Below are 24531 nucleotides of genomic sequence, written 5' to 3' on the forward strand. Positions count from 1 at the left end.
AATCGCGCATATTAAGCAAAGTTGCTTTAATGAACTTTAAAAAGTCTGATAATAAGAATAAGTGATAGACATCATTTAGGTTTCTGCCAACAACTCTGAGCGGGTTAAACAGCTCATCTATATTGACAGCTTGTATTTACATTGAGTAAGCTTCGTCAACATAATGTGCTTAGAGAAGCGATTAAGGACATTAAAGCATATCTCAATAGTACCATTTATTACTTTGATTACAAAGGAAACGCCAAGAACAAAGCTACGTTTCTCAAGAGACAATAAGGACAGCAGAAGCCACCTAATTTCGTAGGGAGGAAGAGAGGCAATCGGGTCCCAACCCAAATTCCTAAGGGCAAACAGCAAGAATTGCTTTTGAACAGATTCAATTGAATCTAAATAGTACTTATATGAAGGAGACCACACAACAGAGGTATACTCGAGTATAGGTCTAACCAAACGCATGTACAGCTTTTTCGTGATGTAAGGATCATCAAGCTCTTTGGACCACTCTCTTATAAAACCAAGGGCGGACCTAGGTTTGTTTAACGAGAGCTCGATATGCAAGTTAAAACGTAATCTATGGTCAAATATAACGCCGAAATCTGCAAACGAATCGACGTCCTCCAACTTGTGCGAATCAATGAAATACTGAGTAATGGATGACTTCCTTCTTGAAAAAAGAAAGCTTCTTACATTTATTTAGATTTAATTTCAAACAATTCAAAGATCAACATGCAACCTAATTATTTAAGTTACTTTGAAGCTGATGTGATACGCCAGACGTCACGGGGAATTCATCCGAGGTAATGAAGTTAAGTAAAACCCTAAATGATCTATTGTGCAGATAAGAGCTTAACCATTCCACTAAATAGAAAGGGAACCCAGATTCTTGGAGTTTAAAGATGAGTAGTTTATGGTTAACCAAATGAAACGCTTTGCTAAAATCAATGTATATGACATCAGTGCGAGAGCCACTAGAAAAAACCATGAAAACATGGCAAGTGAACTCTAACAGAATGGTGACCTTAGATATTCCTTTTCGAAAGCCAAGTTGGAGACGAGAAATATACAATTTGATGGCAAAGGCTAAATGCTGGGTTACAATTCGCTCGAACAGTTTAGGCAAGACACTCAACTTGGCAATGCTTCTGTAGCTCTCTACAAGTTGTCTACTGCCACTTTTGTGAATAGGAATAAGGAAACTAGTCTTCCAACACAAACGAAAAACACCTATATTCAAGAACTGATTAAAAATCTTTGAGATAATACCGCATAGCCCGACAGCACAAGATTTAAATACACATGATGGAATTCCATCAACTTCAGGCGCACAACTATATTTTTTAGGTGTGCATCAAAGCATAGCTTATCATCGATAATCGTCTCCAGGCATTTCAAGCTATTTGCCATTTCAATATTGGCATTATCTACCCTTAAAGCAAGATTCAATGTACATTCGGGGTTCGACCTATTACTTCAAGTTCATTTGCGTTTAAGAGGGTATCCGACTATAACCGCATCGCGCACGTGTATTAAACTAAATGTAAATAAAACTTGTTCCCATTGGGTATATAGCAACAGCTGTAAATCCGCATACGTCGCTTTAATTTTGCACCGCGCGGCAATCTTCAATACAAGTTCCCTCAAATTTTTAATGCCAGCAGGAAAGCCACTCACTATAACATCAAACCTGTTCAAGCGGCGAAGCTGGATGTTATGTTAGTGCTCCATTTAAACCAAATTGGCCTCCATATCTTTCATATCTTGCATAGCCAGTTCGCCTGCGGACATGTCATTCCGAGCCCCAGCCATATTCGCACCAACTTGCTCATTATGTTGCAAAAGCTCGATTTGTAATTGACCACGACTATGCTGTTCCAGCACTAAATCACGCATCTTTTTCCCTAAGTTCATGAGACCGTTTTCCAAACTTGAATTAAGCTTAGCTTCCATCTGCGCGAAACCATTTTTAATTTGCAAGAAAATACCACTTCTATACAATGTCTTATTACGACTAGTGCCTGTGTATTTGATAATTGGGTTTTTAGTGTAGAAAGTGAATTGCTCTTCCGAGACACCAGCAAAGCCAAGATGAAGTTTCCGCTCGCAAAGAGCATAATTTATGCCGTTGCGGCCCACAATTACATGTTTAGCACATAGCCAACAGCGACCCTCAGCAGCCATCATGATTAATATTGTGAGACGATAAATGTAACTACTAATACACACACGCACTCTGCCAAAAATTGTGAGTGCAGAAGTTCTATGACGTTAAGTAATATGTTTTTAATATATATTTATATATTTTCGATCAAAAAACAGTAGTGATTTATACCTTCAATTCTCCGGTTTTAGTTTAATACGGTATTCTCTTAAAATGCAACAAGCTTGGCAGAATACGGAACTTATGCAGAAAATATTTTCATTTGATGTAAAAGAACTTGATATTAGATGAAATAATTTTGACTAATAAAGACATAAAGCTCTAGCGCTTGATTGCCCGCTATTTTTACTGTTATCGTCATTGTTGTTGAACATAAAATAATTCTTTTATATATTTTTATCCCTACAAATTTTATATGCTTTGTAGCTTCACTTATTTATATCCTTTCGTGAACACTTAAATTTAATGAAATTTGTTCTTTACGTTAAATTTTATTATTTTCTGAAATAAATTTTATTTTTTATTATTTCACATATTTTCAACAAATTCCTTAATTTTTACACAAATTTTATCGCAGCGAACAAATTATTGTTTAATTGCACCAGAGTTGCTAATCCATATTTAAAGATGGGTCGTGCCTAACTGTAGTGTTTTTACTTGTTTTATTGGCAAAAAAGATTTAAATTAATTTATTACAAAAGTTTGATTAATAAGAAAATTGTATTCGGCTGTGATCGAATCATGTAAACCTCATCAACATTATCCGTAAAACGTCTAAAAAAAGGATTCATAGAGTACAATATTGGGTGAGCACAGCAAATTTTTTTCTATTTACTTAGAATAGATATGGTTTTTATTATATATTTATTGTAGGTTATGACTAACGAGCGAAAAACGCGGGAAAGAAAGGGGTTCTCAGTATTTGTCCGGTTGTAGACGAATTCTTCGACTGATATGGGTCAGTTTCAAGTTCTTTTGTAAATTTGTAAGTGGCCAAGAAAATGCTTACAGCAGACATTACACACAAGGACAGATGAAAGGACGGACCTGTTTAAATTTGTTCAGAATTGGATGCTGATCAAAAATATATATAATTTACGGGGTATTTGAAGCTTCCTTCTGGGTGTTGGAAACCATTCGATGAAACGAATTTACATCTCATCCTTCGCTGTTGGATGTAAAAGTTCCACACAAAATTTCATTAGAAAATGTTATTTTTAGGTTATTTAAAAAAAAATCGAACAGCAGTTATGGTGCGCGCCGTTATGAAAATTTATGCATTGGGGAAAATGACTTTCAACTTTTGAAATGTTTAATAGCCATGTTACTATTAAACTGTAATTAATCTGCAATTTACCAACATGATAAGACTGTTCTTCCATGCTTAGGTATTCCTCCTCACTCTCTTTCTTTTTTTTCTTGCCTTTCCTGCATCTATGAAAGACCAAATCGTACATTTTTACATTTTACACCTCGCAAAATACATAGTTTTATAGGCGAAATCCAAACTAATTAACATTAAACTTTATCATAAACTTTTGGTCTATTAATAGAAGAATTGACACCTTTCGAATCGCTTCCGCCTCGTATCTGAGTAACGGTCGTCTTATCTGTGAAGCTACAATAACGTATTTCTATTTCGAAAAGTTTTTAAATGCATATATAAATACTCTCTAGGAATGCTTATTAGTGGATTAAAGAAGTTAGCAATCAGCGGGTAGAAGACTGTTAGGCTTTGCCTGCCTTCCGACAAGGAATGCATTTGGCACGATTCACTATTTTCGTCCGGCCTGGGGAGCAACTCAAATTTGAAAGAGAGCATTTCTTTCAAATAGTCAAGCTTCGAAGCATCTATTTATCGAGAAAATAAAAGAGTAATGTTATTTCTGGATGTTCTCTTCATTCCTATCTCATAATGATAATCGCAATTGTAGAAACCCTAGGTAGGCCTCTTCGACAGTTACGACGAAGACCAACTGTTTCTATTGCTAATTGCATTCATTGATTTCCAAAGAAAATTATATATTCTAGAGATTTTTTTCTTCCGATATATTATTATTACGATTATTATAATTAGTATTATTATTTCGATAGCATGCGTTTGGGCTTTTGCCTTTAATTAGAAACGACATTTTCTTTAATATTAACCTTCGGCTCTTTTAAATTTATAAATAATAATTTCATTCATGTAACGTACCTTAATGATGCAGATAACTGTCAACATATGCACGCATAAATTTAGGCATAATATTATGTATATGATATGAGTGGAGATGTGCATATGTGTCATATCGTTCATTTAAATTACCATCAACCATCCATTAGTTGAATGAAATGGCAGATGCAATGCATAAACTAACAGACAAAAAGGAGATTTTATTTCGCACACAACGTTTAAAATAACAATTTCATAGAGAATTACATTTAATTTTAAAATTTACTATTTAATATAATTGTTATTGTTTTTTTGTTTTACTTCTATTTTGTCCAAATCTTTCAAGTCTAATTTTCGTTGGCCGATAGCTTAGAAGTTCTCTCATCTGAAAAGATACGTTGATCATTTTGCTTTCTTTGGCATAATTTTTCAAGTTAATGAACTTTTTCAAGGTTCTTTTGGGACAAAATAAATTAAATTCCATAAAGCTTTATGGGTTTTCCTCTCATTTTCGCGATGGTATACTCAATCGGTCATCGCTGACCTAACACAATATACAACATTTTATATATCGACCAAAGCACGACTTGCCGTTCCATGGCCCGCGTTTAGTATATCTTTACTTATTTTTTATTATTTTTATGAAAACTCACCGCTTATTTCCTTAATCGAATTCCGATACAACATAAGTCAAGCGTATGAAATTTCATCATTTAAAGAAAATATTTGCTAAATTTAAAAATAATTTTATTTTATTCTGCATTGACAAGGAAAAATTGCGTATTTTCAAAGTCTTATTCACTTTCCACACCCTACTTCCGATGTGCTGCAGGGTATTTTAAGTTAGTGCGGACGTATGTAACACTTTTTATTATACCGAACGATTTAGAATCATATTCGATCTATTTTTGTGTTCAAGTTTCAGGTCGCAATTTTTGAATTGTTTTGATGAAATTCGGTATACTGAAGTCTTTTGGCCTAACCACAAATATTATTGAAAATGGTTTCGATCGGTTCACTTTTTCGACCACTCCCCATATAATGCCTTGTTTTGAAATATCGTTATATGAAAAAAAATTGCAATTTTTAAAATTTCTCGGCTAAAGTGACGAAGTATTAATATTTCGGCATTCTAAATTAGTGCAAGAACTTTAGACCGGTTAGGGCAATTTTTTGAATCCCCGCTCATACAACCGTTCCTGCGGAAACGAAAGCTTTATGTCGTAAAATGATTGAATTTTTAATATTTCACAATGAAAACTGGCTCATAATAGTAAGTTGACAAAGAAATCTACATGACCGAATTTGAACCATGCAGGTCTTCTTTTTGGATACCACCGCATATAAGGCTTCTTATGACACGTAAATCCTAATTTTTTAAATGCTCATTTTTTCGCAATGAATATTTGCTCATGATACTGATTAAAAAAAAAAGTTAAGTGGACCTAATATGACTCACATGGGTCTGCTTCTTTCCACACTTCCCGTAAGATATCTCATAATATTTGAATAATTCATAGGATACTGATTCAAAAAAAATTAACGGTAGGGAATTTGGATAACATAGGTCTATTTTGTTGGACTCCAGTTGTGTACATATATACGACCTTTGACTTGCTTCAATGATAAAAGAGATTGGTCTAGACGCAGACTATTAAGTTAGCGTTTGCGAGCTCAAAAGTATATTGGATCGTAACTACAATGAGTTCTCAATCTTTAAAGGCCTGACTGGGCATACACCCTTCACACCCTGCGGCCACCACTCCTCTCTCCCTTCCTCGGTTCTTATTGCTTTCTGACCGCCACAGTGTTACACAAGTAAGAAAGATCCGCTGAGATATGAACAATATGTACTTGATTTTTTTGTACAACTTTTGTGCGATTAACACCAAAAATTTGTTAAATCGATCCGCAGATCGGACTACAATTAAAAGTGCCCTTTTTTCATAAGACGACCTCAAGTTCAAAATCAACCATTGGAAAATTCGGAAATAATACTTTTTGCATTGTAAACAACCATACGCAACCGAAATATTAATGACGTTTATGATCTGAAATTTGACAGCGATATCTATTGCAGTGCTACCACTTTAGAAACAAAATATTTGTGATATTAATTATACCTACACAATTGAACTTTGAATATTGATTTTACTTTTTCGTCACAGTCTTATATATATATTGTACATACATATAAAATTATATTAATATTCGCAAACACAAAAGTTAAGTCTAATAGTTAGCTATAATAATGTATATCTGTAGATATATTAGTTGCAAATGGATTTGTTGCTTATAAACTGTCCTTCAGTGTAGATCAATTTTTAAAGAGATGTTTTAACTAGGATTAACCTGGAAAGAAACGTAGCTAAAGGAGCGGAAATTATTGACCTGGCTTGAAATGAAAATACAGCAAGCTACAGCAATTAGAGACCACAAGCAATTGGAGAAGGTTTCGGCCAAAAAATTTCGACGTGAAAACAATGAAATTCGCATATGTCCGTCGACTGAAATGTTGGACAAGACTGAAAGAAAAGTTCAAAGCTTTTACTCAGCACCTCGTTTGAAGAAGAGAGAGTTTTAGAGTTAAAACCAACAAACAAAAGTGAAAGCTTTTAACATTTGTCTTTCGGGAAAGTATATTCATTACGTTATGGCGTTTGCATCTTAATGGAAATCTTATAGAGTGTAAAAAAATATTTCTTATGTGTTGTATTTCTTATATTAAAATCTCACTTCATTTTTCATGGCTGGGGATGTAGAGGGAAAAAATCTTCTTACTAGAAAACAGTTTTCAATATATAATACATGGAAAAATGTATCCAGTTTAAGTTAAAATTTGAATTAAGTTCTAAAAAAATTTTATTTTTTTCTTTTAAACATAACTTTGATTAAGTTCGATTTTTTTTAGAGGTTGTTAAAAATAGAAGACAAATTTAAACTAAAAATAATCATGAAATCTATAACGATTCTGATTCCAATCGATTGTTAATGATTTCCAGAGATCAAAAATTGAAAAAAATAAAGCTTTAAATTGATATAAAGTAGGTATCAAAGATTCGCCCTAAGCTGGAAATATATGTCTCGCTCGGCCTTTATTGTTGATTTTTTTCTGTCAAGGAAAAGTTTCCTACGTTTTTCTTTTGCTTTTGTTTTGTTTTTTTTTTTTTTTTTTTTCGTTTAGCTGAAAACTAGTGTGTACCATTTACAGGACACAGTGTTTAAGGATAATGATACAAATTTTAGTTTCATTTCGGCGCTCGTTATAACCGTTTCTCCAATTGCGCTTTACCTAGGATCGCTTTACACTATAGAAACGCTTTAGAAAACGCGTCGTTGTGAACTTGACACAAAAAATAAAAAAGGAGAAAAAAAAGGAAATGAAAATGAAAAGAAGAAAAAAACAAAAACATACAGAATACAATTGAAATATGTTGTTTGACTTGTTATGGTTACGGTGGGCGATAAGTGTGTGCTTTAGTAAAGGATTTGTATATGATTTTTTTTTTTTTTTTTGTTGCTTTTTTAATGTTTGTTTGTTGTTTTCTATTTTTTCTTTTCAATAACTTGCAAACAGAGACAAAAATACTCCTGAGCAACGCTCAACCTGTGTCACTCTGTTATCAATTGTATGTGTTTGTTACATTTTATTTAAAAGAAAAAACTAAGCACACCATGCAAAGTGAAAATACTTGTAGCAATTATTTGTAATTGCATCGTTATTGTTATACAAAAAAAAAAAAAAGGCGGTTAAAAATAAAAACGCATAAAATTCGTAGTATTCTATTATTTTTTTGTTGTTTTTTATTTTACATGTTACCTGCTGTGTTCTATCATAAGTTGTTAAAATGTTCAAGTTTCGGTCGATTTTAATAAGATTTATTGTTGTCACTCTTATTGCCGTTTTATGTACACATATGCATAAATAAATGAACACATACGCGTATTTTCGAGTATATATATATATATCTATATATTCATATATCTTACAGGATATATGTATATATATATCAGGATGTTTAATACTATTTAGCCCCAAGCTATTCTATGCGTGTGCAGATAAAATGTCTTTCTCTCTATCTATATGTAGGTACATTAGTGCATGTATACATAGTTATGTGTATAAATACAAATGTATGTTTACTTATTAAAACTGTTCGTAACAGTATGTATACAACTTGATCTAAATAACCATTCATACGCAAGTACACACGGAAAATTTAATGATTTGCATAGATACGCAAATTTTGATTTTTTATGAATCGTTATATACAGCACTGTATCAACGTAATGGGTGCTTGATGATGTTGCCAACGTTGTTTTATAAATCTTTATTTATAAATAAATATAAAACATTTCAAAAAAGCAATGAAAATTTATGATAAAAATTCAATATAACGATATTAAAGAAAATTAAAAAAAAGAAAATATATATAAATAAAAAATACAAATACATAAATAAATAAACAAAAATAAAATGCTATATTCTATTAATGATTTATAATCAAAAAAAAAAAAAAAAAAAAAAAAAAATACAAACCAAAATTCAATTGAAAAACAAAACCGACATTTACAACTTAAGCAATTGTTAAATGATATTGAAATGTTAAAAAATAATTAACGGACATGTTCATAATCGTTGCTTCTCGATTACGTAAATGCAGTTTATAAATTTTAAAATATTACTGAAAGTATTCGTTATGAATCGAATAAAAATTCCACAAAAATTTCAATCAACTTTGAAACTGTTCTTGATCTTCAAGAGAGATCAAAGATTTTTTTAAAATTATTGTTCATTTAAAAGATTAAAAAAAAAAAAAATAAATAAATAAAACAAATAAAATACATATATATTTGAAGAATCATTAAAATAATGAATATTAAGTGGCATATAAGCGTTAAATAAAATTTGACACAATTGGATGTTATTTGATAACTTTTGGTAATTTTTTTTTTCTAATGGAATCGATAGCGAGACTAGTGGAAGCTTTTTACGTCTATGCCGAATTAGTACAATGATAAAAAAGATCTTGTGATCATTTTTAGCTGTAATTTTTGTCGATGCTATTTTTCTTGTGTATAAATTTTTAATCAAATGTTGCTTGAGAGCAATAATTATAAAATTTCACAATTTTCAATCAAAACTTTTTTGAAAGCTATATACTTAAATAGTAGACAAAGAAGTCCTTCTCTTATACTAACGTGATTACATGATCAAATAAAATCCTTTAATTGCCTCCATAAAGTTGTTAGTGAAACTCTATCATGTTAGCATATTGGAAAAGATTTATGGAAATGCATTATTATACTAATAACAATGATGATGACAACGAACAAAGTAAATATTAAATGTTTGTTATAAAATTTTCATTGAATTTGCCAACAATATATTAAATATATCAAAAATAATTAAAAAAAAAAACGAAAAAGGAAACAAGAAACTGTTTAAAAGAGAAACAAGGTGGATTTTACGAAAGATAACGGACCATGGGAGAAAAATCCCGCTGCAGTTATTCCTGTCAGCACATACGGTTCTGCTGGCGGAAACAACGTAAACGCAAATCAACCGCATACCACAACTACTGGTGGTCACAACAGCAATACAGCATCAATAAATGTGCTATCTATTTCCGCCGTAACAGGTGCATCATCCTTAAAAAGTGCTCATCAACAGATAATGCAACAATTACAGCAACAGCAGCAACAACATCAGCATCAGCATCAATATCAACATAATCATCGTCAATTGCAACACCAACACAGTATAGCTGCAGTGGGAGCGGGTCATTCGCATACACATACCCTTGGCCATGTACGTCAATTGACTCATCAACATTCACATCCTCCGCTAATACATCAAACGGTTGGCGGCAATGTTTTACAACATTCGACACCGCAGCGCCATCAGCATTTACCCCTACAATCGCATATATCTCTTAATATCCCGGCAAGTTATAACAACAGTAATGTTATTTCAACCGCACATCGATTCCAATCGTCCACGATACATACAACAACTTTAGCGAATACGTTTCCCACAAAATCGATTACGCATCATCATCATCGTGCACACTTGACGCCGCAACATCGATCGTTATCGCAGCAACATGCTGCTGCCACTATACGACGTCGCACTTTAAGCCATGTAGCTCGTTCTTATTCGGCTTCTGCAGCTACATCAACAAGTTTATCAACATCGGCAACTAGCTCAAGCGGGGGAGGAGGAAATGGTTTAGAACGTGGACGTTGTCGATCGCCGATGATGTTATGTCATAGTCATAGCGATGGTGAATTTCCTATGTACAAAGGTACGTCCAACTTGCAAAGCAATCAACTTATTAAAGCAAGCATTTATAAGCTCTCCCCGCTAAATTTTCATTTAACATTATTGAAAGACAAGTGCTCTTCAATTACTCATTACTCTCATTATTTTCGAATATGCTGTAGAACTTATAAATTTTTGTTACAAATTGCATACAAACGTTCTCTTTCAACAAATTTGTTCAAATTTAAACCTTTGCAAGTCCAAAGTTTTAATATTTTTTTAACTGCCCAGTAGCTGTCGCAGAGAATGTTTTCTTTTAAATTTAATTAACTGTAATGAATGTGCCGTTTTAATACGACTGCGTTACCAATTCATACTGACTTTTATTAGTGCATTGTGCAGATAAAAAAACAAGATAAAAAAACTTTCCTCCTTTTATTCAGCTTAATAAATTTTGAACTTTGTATATCTACTTGTCCTTAACGTTTTATGGCAGAAAATTTTGATTTCTTTATTTCCGTTTTTGCAGACGATGTTTTTTGAAAATTCTCGATTCTCGACTACCCAAAGCTTAGATTGTTAAGCTAACTCCTCAAAATTGTTCGATCTTAATCTTTTAATGGAGCGATGACAGTCTTCAAGATCAAATAGGACCTCTTTTACATTAATTTACACTTACACTTACTTTTCCCACTATGGGTGAATGATCATTTATTGTTCGTGAAGCTCGTTATTGCAATCGCCTGCCGCTGACCTTAAAACCTTGAATACTTTTAGAAGGAAATCGATCACATTCTGAAACGCGTAAATTTCTCTTATTGCTGGCAGCGAAAGATTACTATAATAATATTATATCTGTCTACTTCTCTCTCTCTCTCTCTCTCTCTCTCTAGCTCTTTCAAAATAAAATATAATAAAATTTTAAAACAGCTTATTTTTTTCTCATAATGTAATTATTTTAGTAATGTGTTCTTTTCCGATCCTATTCAAAGTATGTTAGTATACCAAGTATTTTTAGGATGAATACAAACGTACATGGCAGAGATCAGAACAACAAAGGGATGAACGAGAAGGTATCGATTGAAAAAATTACTCCGATAATGATTGGTGCAACAAAAATTTTTTTTTTTCGTCGTGCAAAATTGGTGTAAGAAATAAAAGTACATACAAAACCTTTACGAAAAAGTGAAATAACTTAACTGAAAAAAAAAAAAAGAAAAAAGCAAATATTTTAATATCCTTCTAACAAAAGATTTTAAAGGCGATTTTAAACATGCGATCAAGTTGAAATGTGAAACATTTGTAAACAAGACATCAGGTCATTTAAAAATAATTCCAACTAATACATTGTCCCGCTTATGGATTAAAATTTATTTAATTTCACGATATTTGTGCGCTACATCACTTGTGGTACAAGTTTGAACGGATGTATGCACCGACAAGGAGGAGGAAAGTATACTGATCGATTCGGAAAGTGACTGCCTGTCTGTTTCTCTGTCTGTCTGTCTGGTTTTCTCTTTTCCGAAGGACGATCGCTGCTGAGAATAATTCGGACCGGATCACTTTTTCGACTACATCCCACATAACACCTTATTTTCGAAAGCTCTTTAATGAATAACTGTTTTAAGTGAGTTCGTGCAGGATATTTAATGGCGGATCGTATTCTACTATACTGTTTTCACTTGTTTTAAATTAAGTCGTCTATAATACATTTTACATAAATTTTTACAGAGTTTCCCCACTAAGATAAAACTTATGCAAGTTTTATGAGCTAAAGCTCTTCCTCGCTATTGGCTTTCTAACATTTTTATATTAGAAAGCGACTTGTGAGTTAAGAAAAATCATTAAGTATGTTGAGCATTATTTTCTTCACATCATTACATTAATTCAATAACATCAAATATACTAAAAAAAAAAAATGGAAATTTGTTAAAATCGTACGAGTGTTACATATCTATTAGGTTTGTAAGTGTGGAAATCATAATATTTTGTATAAATTATCTATCGACTTTCATATCTTTTTTGGTTTTGTGTCTCTTCTTTTTTCCTTTTTTTGCTCTACGATTACTCGCTCGGGTATGTGTAATGCGACGACGGTTGTAAGGAAGTGAGGAAAAAAAAGAGATAGGGAAGCGGTTACAACCTAGTGGTTTGTGCACAATCATTTTGTTTTATACCTTTGTTGATTGAGTACTTACTGCACGGCAAAAGTAAATCATACCGCCCTGCGATTTGAACCCACGACCCTAAGTTTAGTAGTCACGATTCTTGCCTCTTTTTTTGAAGCTAAGACAAGAATCGCGATTATTAAGCCAAGTAAAGGGGATATGCCTTGAAGGACTCGTCACATTAGAAAGAAAGAAAAAAAAAGCTTGACCGAAATATGACCGAAGCGAGGACAGGTCATCAAGATAATCCACATATTTAACGGTTGTGTACGCTAAAAATGTCTTTCTTAAGTTACAAGCTATCGCGAAATAACAAATAGCTATTAAAATTAAATAATATTAGCAAGCGTCAAGATATCAAACAAATTAAGCCTTTAATTACGATCACAAAACCAAAAAATTGAGGTTATTGCCACTAAATCTCACGTAAAATTAATGCACAAACGTTGAAGAGTGCAATGTTCAATTTGAATTACGACAATTTTCAGAGACATTACGTAACCCCAGATTTTAGACATGTTGTGAAAAATGCTGAAACCTACAAGAAAAATCTAATTTCATGATTATGTTTAGACTCTCTCGCCACGAAGCTTGCCCCAAATATGCCCGCTCCATATACTTTTGAGATATTGCCTTAATTGTAACAAATTTGAACGAATATCTTCAATTTCAGATTTTTGATATGTTTTAAAAAGACGCTAAAACCTATCAGAAAAACCTAATTTCATTACGATGTCCAGGGTTTACCACTGCACAAACTCGCCCCAAGTATACTCTCTCCATATGCACAAGACGCTAAATGCAAAAAGGATGCTTCTGCAACATTCGTGCAATTAGTAGTAGTAGTTTTTCGCCAATAATATACATGCACTACATGGCAGATAGTAAAAACAAGTTTTTCCTCAAATTTGTTGTAACATTTGATATATGATTTCTTTTTTTTTTAGTTTTAGTGATCATTTTGTTATTTTTTTTCACAAGATCGTTCAACTATCATTTACGTTAGCGGAGGCGCAAACCAAGTGCGGAGATAGCCGGCCTTTTAGCAAAGACAAAAAAGTGGCCTACGTACAGTGAACTAAGTTTACGCCAGTTTAATATGCATATACGCTAGTATTATCTATATACTATAAATTTACAGCTTCATGTTATAAGAGAGTTTTAACTTGCTTTCTGCGTTAGAGGGACGGACGAATTTATTTAAATCGATTTTCGGTGATACGATATATGATAAATGAGATTTCTAAAGCGTGCCACGCATAATACGCATTGAATGAACAACTTTCGTTGTTCGTCGATGGGCGCTCAAAATAGAGGAGAAAAACATAAAATCAGATAAATGTAAATGAAATGTATCTTCGCAGTAGTCGATGCACATATAAAGTAATGTAAATAAATTAATTATAATGTAAATAAATTAAATTAAGATTCATATTAAATACGTCTAGTTGTCTCGATAATACGTATATATAATGCAATACAAATAGTATATCATATATTATACACATGTATGCATATTTGTGTGCGAGTTGTGAGAAGACAGTTTGAAGTTGTGTTTGAATGGTTGAAAAACTACTATATATATATACATATATATGTATGCATTTAAGTTTTATTTATTATCATTTTTAAACTCATTCGCTGCGTATAAGTATCTTCAGGTGTCTTCTTTCTCTGTATCACTTACACGTCAAGAGTGTTTAAATTTTTTCCTCAAAAAGACAACATATATATGTTACATGAATATATGGATATGAATAATGATATTTCGATGAGCACAACGGGTTATTTGAGAAAGCATCGAATTAGTTTTCTCCATATTTATGTATACACAGTTGTTGCTGCTGATCCTGCTGATTCTGCTGATTCTGCTTATAGCGCTTTGTACGAAGATTTCGCAGTAAAGTAATCGAATTTCTCATATTTCTCATGCTCAACGTTTTAAGCCCTTAATAATATTTCTACAATATTCATGCGCTACAATACCGCGTGAGAATTTATTAAAGCATTTCATACGTTGTCAAAAACTTAAAGATGATTTAATTATTAAGAAAAATAACAATGTAAGACAATACGTAGCGAAGCATAATAATGTTTTATATTCGAGGACGTAATTTGTAACAAATAAAAAAGGAAGCTATCAGCTAAGACAGTTAATAATACAGCTTATAAAAGACAAGGAAAAAATTATTTCAAGAGAAACATCATAAGCCGTTTGTCGAATTTTTAGTGGTAGTTATATATTTGGTTCTTTTTTTTATTTTTTTTTTTTAGGTGAATTTACAGATAAATGGCTAAACACCAAAAAAATAAAAACAAAGATTAAGACAAATTTTCACTTTGAACTTTTGAGTGAATTTTTTAGGAGATAATAAAAAATTAAAAATATTTAAATAATACTTTTTAGGTCTACAAATCAATTTGATGCCTTTTTTTATGCGAAGTACGGTGAAAATTCCTGGCCTAACCTGATAATGATCTCTTTGGTTATTATTGCACGAGACGGACGGACGGACATATGCAATTTTCATCGTTTTTAAGACGAACATTTTTTGCCCGCAATCCAGCGAACCACTTTCAAATTGTTTCACAGTTTACTGCATTCTCACTCCAAGCCATCTTAATCATATACGTTACTTTGGGTGCATTTTTTTCTAGGTTAATCAAGTTAAAAACACAGAAAACAACAGTGTTGTGAATGATATTCATCTCTTTTCATTTTGACATACACTAAATGACGGATTATAAACAAGTGAAGCTTACATCGTTAAAACATCAATATCTAAATGATCTCTACCGAAAATTTCTGGAAAATTGTACGAGAGAGGTACGTTGGATGAAGCAAGCAATTTCAGCGTAACGCATTAATTCGTACACCTATTATATCGATTTAGCTTTTTTGCAGAATAAATACTTTGCCAATTCATTATATTTCTTACAGAAATGAAGGCGAACTAAATTTGCCGTGTTACATTTATTTTCAATCTATATATATTTTGCTCTAGTTAATCTCTACTGTATAGTGCGCACTTGGCACTTTTAGATTATCCATTATTTCAAGTATTGCACAATAATTTATATAATAAAAAAGTTCTACATTCGAACGAACTAGTTTGCTCAAAAACCTGAGGCACTTGATGAACAGAGCACGATATCGTGCTCATGGAACAAAGGCATTTATCATATTAAGTGCTTGCGTTTAATTTTAATCAGCGACTTCTACAGGTAAATATGATAAAGTAACGGAAAATGTCAATACATATAATGGTTAAATTCGATGATCCTCACATTTCTCTACATCAAATTACACTTTTCCATTTAATATTATTGATTTATTCAGCGTATATCGACGATGACCGCACGGAGCGTCCATTATTTTTGTTGTTTATTTGAAGAAATCTGCTACTGAAGGCCGCCAAAGGCGTGTAGAAGTTTATGGTGATGCTGCTCCACCATATGCGAATTGTCGGTTTTGATTTTAAAAAAGTGGCGACACGAATTCACTGTTGCAAGAGTTGTCAAGAATACTCTGCTGATGCTCGAATTGGCGGCTCTGCCACATTCAGCGCACTTACCAGACATGACACCATCTGAATACCTGATACTTGATATGAACCAACGTAGCGTGGCATGGCTGCCATGAAGCTTCTCAAAATTAAAGAAGTGCGCAAATGGCTCGATGATTGGATCGCTGCTTAATCAATATAAGTTGTTTTGACACCATATCGCCATTTTGCCAAATGTATGGCAAAATATTGTACAAGATAATGGAAAATATTTTGATTAATATATATTGTAGTAATTTTTCTCAATTAATGCCCCTTTCGAGTAAAGAAATTACTAAAATTAACGCAAGCACCTATTATAGAGAGCCGCTATTATTTTAGTTTCATACGTATGTCAAATGTTTCACGATTGTTTTAAAGCTTTATTCCCTTACAATAACCGATAAATTGATAAATTGCGTGATTATCGATCAAATATATACCAAATGAAATGAATTGATATGAAATAGAATAAGCCTTTGTTAGCTTATTAAAACGCGGGACGAATACTATATCACGATCGGTAACATCGTGATTTTCCCATGTGAAAACACTGCCTTTAAACTCTACGTTATTGTTCATGTGGTGTAATAGAAGCGTATGCCAAATAGTTTGCTTAAACTCGTTACAATCTAAATTGGTTAATTTTTTATATATATATATAGTGCAATGAACATTCAACTTGATAAACTTAATCTTAGGTATCGATGCAGAATATAAAGATATAAATGAGGGGAAGAATTAAAAACTAAGTTTATAAAGTTTGAAATTATGTGCAATAATTTAAGAAATAACGAATACATACGTAAGTAAATATTGGTGAAAACATTGAATGTGTGTAGAGGCTTTAACGAAATTCTTATAATACGGACTGAGTTTTAGACAATAAATCAGATAAGGAGAATAAGTGGTGCGTGTTATTCAAATTTCTGCTAATGCTATTCATGGGGTTAGTAAGCTCCTACAAGGAGTACTTGGATTAAGTTTTTCAAAAAGCGTAAGCGTGTCAACTTCGCTATTAAGGAACTTAAACGCAAAGATTGTGCTTAAGAGGCGTCAACATTTCACAAAACTTGGTAGATCGATAAGCAAATCTATGCTTGTACTGGGGCAAGTTATGATTTGGACCCTTCCACGGATCCCACGCGAGAATAAAAACTGTTTTTAAACGGATTCGACACAGACGATATAATACTGGTGAACTCGATATTAAACTATCTTTGAACTAGCATTGATTTGGAAAGCACTATATATATATATATATATATATAAATATATATACTGTATATATCTATATATACATATTATGTACATACACATATATATACAATATACATATTGTACATGCCCGTATGTGTATACGTATATATACGTATATATCACATATATATATACATATAATATGAAAATACAAGAAAAGTGTCTGTTTCTGGGAAATTATTAAAAGTAACGTAATATGAAATGAACCTGAGAAATGTTAGGAAAACAGGTAATATCGGAAAGGCGCAGTGTGTTCAAGAAAAACATGACATTTTATTTTTCTCGAAAAAGTATTTATTAATTCATCAACTATATTTTTTTTGCCCCTTCAAAGTAATTCCCGTTAGATATAATACACTTGCGCATGTGCTTTCTCCAAAATCGCGATGCTGTTTTTATCCCCATTAATCATAGCAAAACTCCACCCTTTCCTGGGTCTTTTCAGTTTTGGGAATAAGAAAAAGTTGCAGTGGTCAAGTCCGGTCTTTTCTTGTTTTTAAAGCGTTTATTAAAATTTTAAATAAAATTCATTGTATATAACTGGCTATTATTAGAGTACATTTCGTATTCGTGGTTGAGAACTCTCGAATGCATACAGTGACGGGTTCGACTCAAGGTACTCATAAGTGATGAGAACGCGTCCAACACTCTCGTTAACCTTGACTATCGGCGTAATATAGGCTGTGGTCTGATTATGAGCAGGTAATTGCATGAAAAAAAATTCTGTACGAATACAATATATATTATATTTGCCCACCAATCAAGTCTTTTAGTACGACTACTAGGCTTTCTTATCGCTCTTGTCCGCTTGTATACCGCAGGATACATTATTGCGACCCATAGCTCTTTAATTAATCTACCCACCTTGGAAATAGTTTGACTGAAGGTGTTTTCCCCGACAACCCAAATATTTTTACTTTCAAGCCGTTCGAATACGGTACATTTAATTCATTCAATAAATTTTAATAACTTTATTCGTAATGCCTAATAACTTCAACCATAATGCCTGTCTTGTGAAATACACACACATGCTAGTATTGTTCTCGCTTCGTTCTCTTTTTACTTTTATTGAAGTATTAATAAAATATAGTTAAAGCTTTCTTTTTTATGGGAATTGTGTTTACTTATGTAGAAAAACTTGTAGTTAATAGTAGATATTAAAAAAAAAATGTATTTCAATTTTACAAACTAGATTTAATTGTGAAATGTTTTAATAACTAAGAAAGGAAAAAAATTTCTTTTCTTTTTAAAATATACAATACATTAGTAGTTGTGTGCTGTAACTGTATTGTAACCGTAATATCACTTATTACAAAACATTATTGCCCATATAAAATTATGCTGCCGTGTGCTACTGCTTTTAAAAAGTCGGGCCAATTTAATTTTATGTTTTTTAAATTTATTTGTTATTTCAAATTTATTTCGTCGGCTTCATACTAATCCCCTTCGAATGCTTTACACTTATGCCAACATTTTTCCCAAGTCTCGTAATAATTGTTATAGTCGATTTCCGGAACGGCTTTCAAAGCATTGTAAATAATGTTTGGTAGCTATGCGAGCGGAAACATTACTTAAAAGAATGCGTATCGTTACAAATTTTGCTACGAAACCACATACAACCATAAGCAAGAAAAATGTATACTCGAACTTGTCAAGAGATTTTGTTAAAGATAATTAGTTTTTTCATTTTGTTAATGCTATAGTTGGCCCTAATTTCGTTTCGGATTAGTTGCTGTAAACAAATATATCCCGGAAAAATAATTGATCGCATATTTTGTAGTTTAAGCTTAACTACGCCTTTGAAATTTTGAGAAGCTTTTAAAAAAGTTTAAGTGAGTCATACTTTATATTAAATTCATATTGAAGACTCTCTTCGATTTATTGGGTGATTAATAAAAAAATAAACTGAATTCGAAACAAAGATGATAGACAATTATTGTCATCGAATATTTCGTTTACTTTTATAAGTAATCGATCTATCGAATCGTTTTCAAAATAAAAAAAAATTCTAGTCTCCGAATGCGGGCCGAAATGGATTGCTGAGTTGAATAAAATCTTTCCGCAATCTCCGAAGATCTCAAAAAAAAAAAAAAAAAGACTTCCCTCTAACATGGTCTTGGTAGTTTCGTCGTCGAGCAAAGATGGTCGCTGAAAGCTTGTCTTATCAGAAAGGTCAAAATCACTTATTTGAAATATTTCGAACCATCTTCTGTACTTTTTATCAGGAACTGTATTCGGACTAAATACTCTTAATAAATTTCTACACGCTTCTCTAGTATATCTCTGTTGGAATTCGTATAAAATATAGTCGCATAAATGAACTTTATCAGCAGCTATGCCTAGACGATTGCGTCTCATTCAATACTAACATGAATTATCTTCATTTTACTTTGTAGGTCAGTGCGTATACACTCCGTGATAAAAGGAAAGGGCCAAACATTCGTCAAATGAACATGCCCATTATTGTTGAAACTTTTTGTAGTCGGAATGGACGGAGTTTTCCGGTAGATCTCATGTTAATAATACGTTTATAATATTGTGATTCATGTTTTTCAGTGCTGATTGTTGTTTTGCTCGATTGGATTGGAAGAAATTCAAGTATTTTTTGTTTTTTTTGAAAAATTATAAATAGATCTTATTCGAAAACTCGATTAATAGTTTCAGTCCAGCATTCTATTTCCGAAAAAAAAATTTTTCCTTTTTTTACTTTTCCTGAAATTCAAGTTATTACGATATACAGGAAGCGATTTGGTTCGATTGAATGAACTTTTAAAGGAGCTATTCTAGGCGATACAGGAACGAATTACTAGAAAATGCCCCTTTGCTTGAGCTACACCTTAATTTAGTTGTATTGCCAGACAATTAATTAAAGCAAAACAAAGAAATAAAGATGACCGCTTGTATTTGAAAGTGGTCATGTACGTTCAATCTCCCATTGTTTTTCGAGATATTTAAGAATTGCGTTTAAATCAATATAAAAATGTTTGCATTAATGCTTTTAACATTTAAAATCCGGGAAATTTTATTATAGAGTATTGAGTGATGAAATGGGGTGGCTATCGAAATACTTGTATCACTTTTACTAGAAACGTTTTATAAGCAATGGAAACAAACACATCTTTAAAGCTATATATTTATAGAAGATAGCGTTTTTTTTTTTTTTTTTTTGGTCAACTATTTTATGCACGAAACTTCTACGTTAAAAGAAAATTATTTACAAAAAGAGAAAACCTAAATTTATTAAAAATGAATTAAGAATATCAATATGTAGCATCTGATGAGGATTATATTCAATTCGTCAAAACATTTGCAACACACATTTCGGAGAACCCATAAAATACGTGTATATTCTTGAACAGCATTAAAAAGAAATTTGATTATTTGCTCGTTGCTTATCGACCACAACAGATATAATGATTAAAATTTTGTATTTAGGTTCTATGAGTGGTCTTGTCGTACCTGTAAAAACGTGCGGCAAACCGATCACGCCTATTCAATGTTATAGAAAATTAAAATTTCATTCTTTTGTCAAAACGCTTTGCAGCATCTAGAAAGAAAGTCCAGAAACCATACAAAGTCTACATGTTGTTTGTTTATTTATTTACTTACCCATGAAATTTAGCTGAAATAAATTAACAGTCGAATTTAATTGACTCTTAGAAGTAACGCTTCAACCAATTATTATTAAAAACTAATTTCAAGTAAAGAAAAACAAAAACTCATGTATAAAATTATGTTTATTTACAGCAAACAATTTTCAATGAAAAATGTGCGAACTTTTCAAAAGCTTCGGTCTTGCATTCATGATTTTTGCATCACGTGCAAGGTTCGTTGTGCAAAACATTACTTTTTCGAAACAGCTTTTCAAACCTACTATCGCTTATTCCGCCTACATTTTAAGCTAGCTGTGATACCTTACAAGCTTCACTATACCTGAATAAACTGTGATATGTTATTACAATGGCTTTTTTTGAAATATTTTTTTAAAATTTTATTTAAACAATGAAATTCAATTAAAATAAATGAATAGCCGAATTCAATTGACTCTTAAAAGTAAATCGTATGCTAATTATTCACAATAACTATTACAATAAAAAGAATAAAATAGACAAGAGAAAAAGAAAAACAAGCCGATAATAATGGATAATTTCCGTTAATTTACGAATCACACTAATATGTTAAGATTACAAGTTAATTTAAGCATGACATAGGCAAATTGATCTTAAATATTTATTTATTTAATTACAATGAAACTCAACTAAAATAAATTAACAGACGAATTCATTGAAATGAATTCGTCTTAGAAGTAAATCTTATACTAATTAATATTATAAACTAGTATAAAGTATATAAGGAAAAGTAAAGAAAAAAAATAATACTCAGTGAATACTAATTCATGAATAAACAAATAAGAAAGAAAAAAAAAAAAATGAGAAAAGTACATAAGTACATAACTAGCACAGAAACACACACCTACAACTACTACAGAACCAAGTTGCAAATGAAACTCTAAGCCATTGCGAATGTGCAAAAGCTTGGCAACCAATAACAGTAAACAACACCAGTTAATTAGCGAATCCTTGTGAGATGCTAAGATTGCAAGTCAATTTAAACACAACGTAGGCAAATCGCGCGTATTAAGCGTACCTGTTTTGATAGACTTTAAAGAATCCCGTATTGAGATTAAGTGATAGACACCGCATAATTTTCTGCAAGCGCTCATAATTATATTTACACTGGCTCAGCTCAATGAATGTAAAGTGCGTAGGGAAATGATTAGTGAAAGTTCTCTCATCAAGTAATGTGGGCGAATCGGTAATACAATTTATTGACTTAATTAAGAAGGAAACACCAAGTGTAAATCTACGTTTCTCAAGTGACGGTAAGGATAACGGAAGCGCTCTCCTTTTATAAGGGGACAGGGAGGCAAGCGGGTCCCAAAGGCAAACAGATTCAATTGAATCCACATAACGAAGGAGATCATATAATAGAGGTATATGCCAGTTTTGGTCTAACTGAGCATATGTGTAGCCTTTTTGCAATGTAAAGATCCTTAACCTCTTTGAACCACCTATTAATGAAACCAAGTGCGGATCTAGTTTTACTTAAAGAGAGCTCGATGTGCAAATGCAACCGTAATCGTTGGTCGAAATAGAACCATTAAATCGATGAACGAATCTACATCCATCATTGAAATACTCAATGTTGAATGATTTTCTCCTTGAGAAAGAAAGCCTCTTGCATTTTTTTAGATTTAATTTCACAAAGTTCAACGAGTACCAAGTAACCAAATTATTTAAGTCAATTTGATGTTGATACCGTTGTGATTCCAAGGAGAAAGAGAATAACAGATTAATGTCGTCAGCGTCCGTTAAGATGTGGTTCAATTTAATCATCGAGGGAAGATCATTAATGTATAAGTCAAATAAAAGGGATCTTAAGTGGCTACCTTGAGGGACATCAGACGTCATGGGAAATTCATACGAGGTGATGAAGTTAAATAGAGTCCTGAATAATCTGTTATGCAGATACGAGCTTATTCATTTCACTAAGTAGAAAGAAATGCCACAGAAGTTTGAAGATCAAATAGTTATGGTTAACTAATTAAAATGCTTTACTAAACTAAGTACGTACGATACCCGTGCGAAAGCCACGAGAGAAAGCCTTGAAGACTCTAAACTCTAAGTGATTCGTAAGAGTTGATCTTCCTTTCAGAAAGCCATGCTGAATTGGAGAAATGTAAGATTCGATAGCAAAAGCATTCATAGCTAAATACTGTGCAATAATTCGCTCAAACATTTTATGTAAGATATTGAACAAAAATCAAGTGTACATGGTGGAATCCCATCAGCTCCAGGCGCACAGCATTCTAGAGACCTCAAACCATTTAAACCGTCGAATTTTTAAATGATCAAGTTAGGAATCGAGTTGGTTATAAGATACGGATAGTTAAAAATTAAATCGGAATCAGCAGTTGAAAAATACCGTCGGAAGTATTCAGCAAAGATATTTGAGGTTTCACGATCATCAGAGGACTCGGAGACATTGAAAGAAACCTGCGCGGGATATATGGGGATTTTTCTTTTGGAGTTAAAAAACTTAAAATAATATTTAGGATTAACAAACAGCAAGGATTTTATCAGCTGAAGGTATTTCCAATAACATTGGTGATTGATTTAACTAAATCGAAATAGTCATCACTAGGAACCACTTTTCATAAATTTTTTGAAAAGTTTGTTTCTCTTATTTTTGTAACATCTCACTCTACTTCGAGGTCGAGATTGCTTGATTGGAACGGATGCAGAAACAGCTAGGTTTAATACATTATAGAACGATGATAACAGGCTTCTAATATTCCCAGAAGAAATATCGAGAATAATGTGTGAAGGATAAGATTTAAGTAGGAAGATATTTGTGTTGCTTATTTGAGGAAGTTGGGTTTGGCACGTTAGACCGACCTGGATTTGGCAAACGGACCGTAATGTCTGGAAAGAAAGGAAATGAAAATTGTTAGATGATATGGATCCTCAGATAAACTAAAAGATGCACAATGATTTACGGCTATGTGCGGGAAATTGGCAAATAAGAGTTTAAGCATTCTGCCGTTACACTTAGGAGTACGGTTACATTGAAGTAAATTACGATCAAATAGTTCATTGAAAAACGTAATAGGTCTATTAGATGTTGAAGTAGGGATCATACAGCTAGAATTATCACCATAACCCCAAGTGACTTATGGCAAATTGAACTCTCCCAATGCTATATCAATAGGCTTAGACTTTGATCAGACTTTTTCTGCAAGCTAACTTTTTATGCTATGCTCGGAGGTGTCAGGCGCCAATCTTGGCACGAATGTTGCCCTACACTACAAGTTGGTCTTTTATAGGCTGGAGGAAGAAGTGAGTGCCCTAGATAGCGACACTCATCGAGAATTGTTCTAAGTTTTCCAAACTTTTCGCGCAATGTCACAAGATTTTTAT

The 24531-nt window shown here is 32.4% G+C and overlaps 1 protein-coding gene across 3 annotated transcripts in view; it reads left to right on the top strand.

Moving 5' to 3' along the window:
* The window catches only part of LOC119637989 (protein nutcracker-like), a 91066-nt gene that overhangs the window by 13238 nt on the left and 53297 nt on the right, over positions 1-24531 (top strand). For 2 of the 3 annotated variants that reach the window (XM_038034491.1, XM_038034492.1), the window contains exon 1: positions 9150-10621. The exons of the other annotated variant lie outside the window; for it this stretch is intronic. In XM_038034491.1, the coding sequence (XP_037890419.1) occupies positions 9991-10621 (631 nt within the window). In that variant the 5' untranslated portion in view covers positions 9150-9990. Of the gene's footprint in view, positions 1-9149; positions 10622-24531 lie in introns of those variants that run through there. 3 annotated transcript variants of the gene reach the window in all.

Source organism: Glossina fuscipes, unplaced genomic scaffold (assembly GCF_014805625.2).
Source record: "Glossina fuscipes isolate IAEA_lab_2018 unplaced genomic scaffold, Yale_Gfus_2 61, whole genome shotgun sequence".
Classification (NCBI taxonomy): Eukaryota; Metazoa; Arthropoda; class Insecta; order Diptera; family Glossinidae; genus Glossina; species Glossina fuscipes.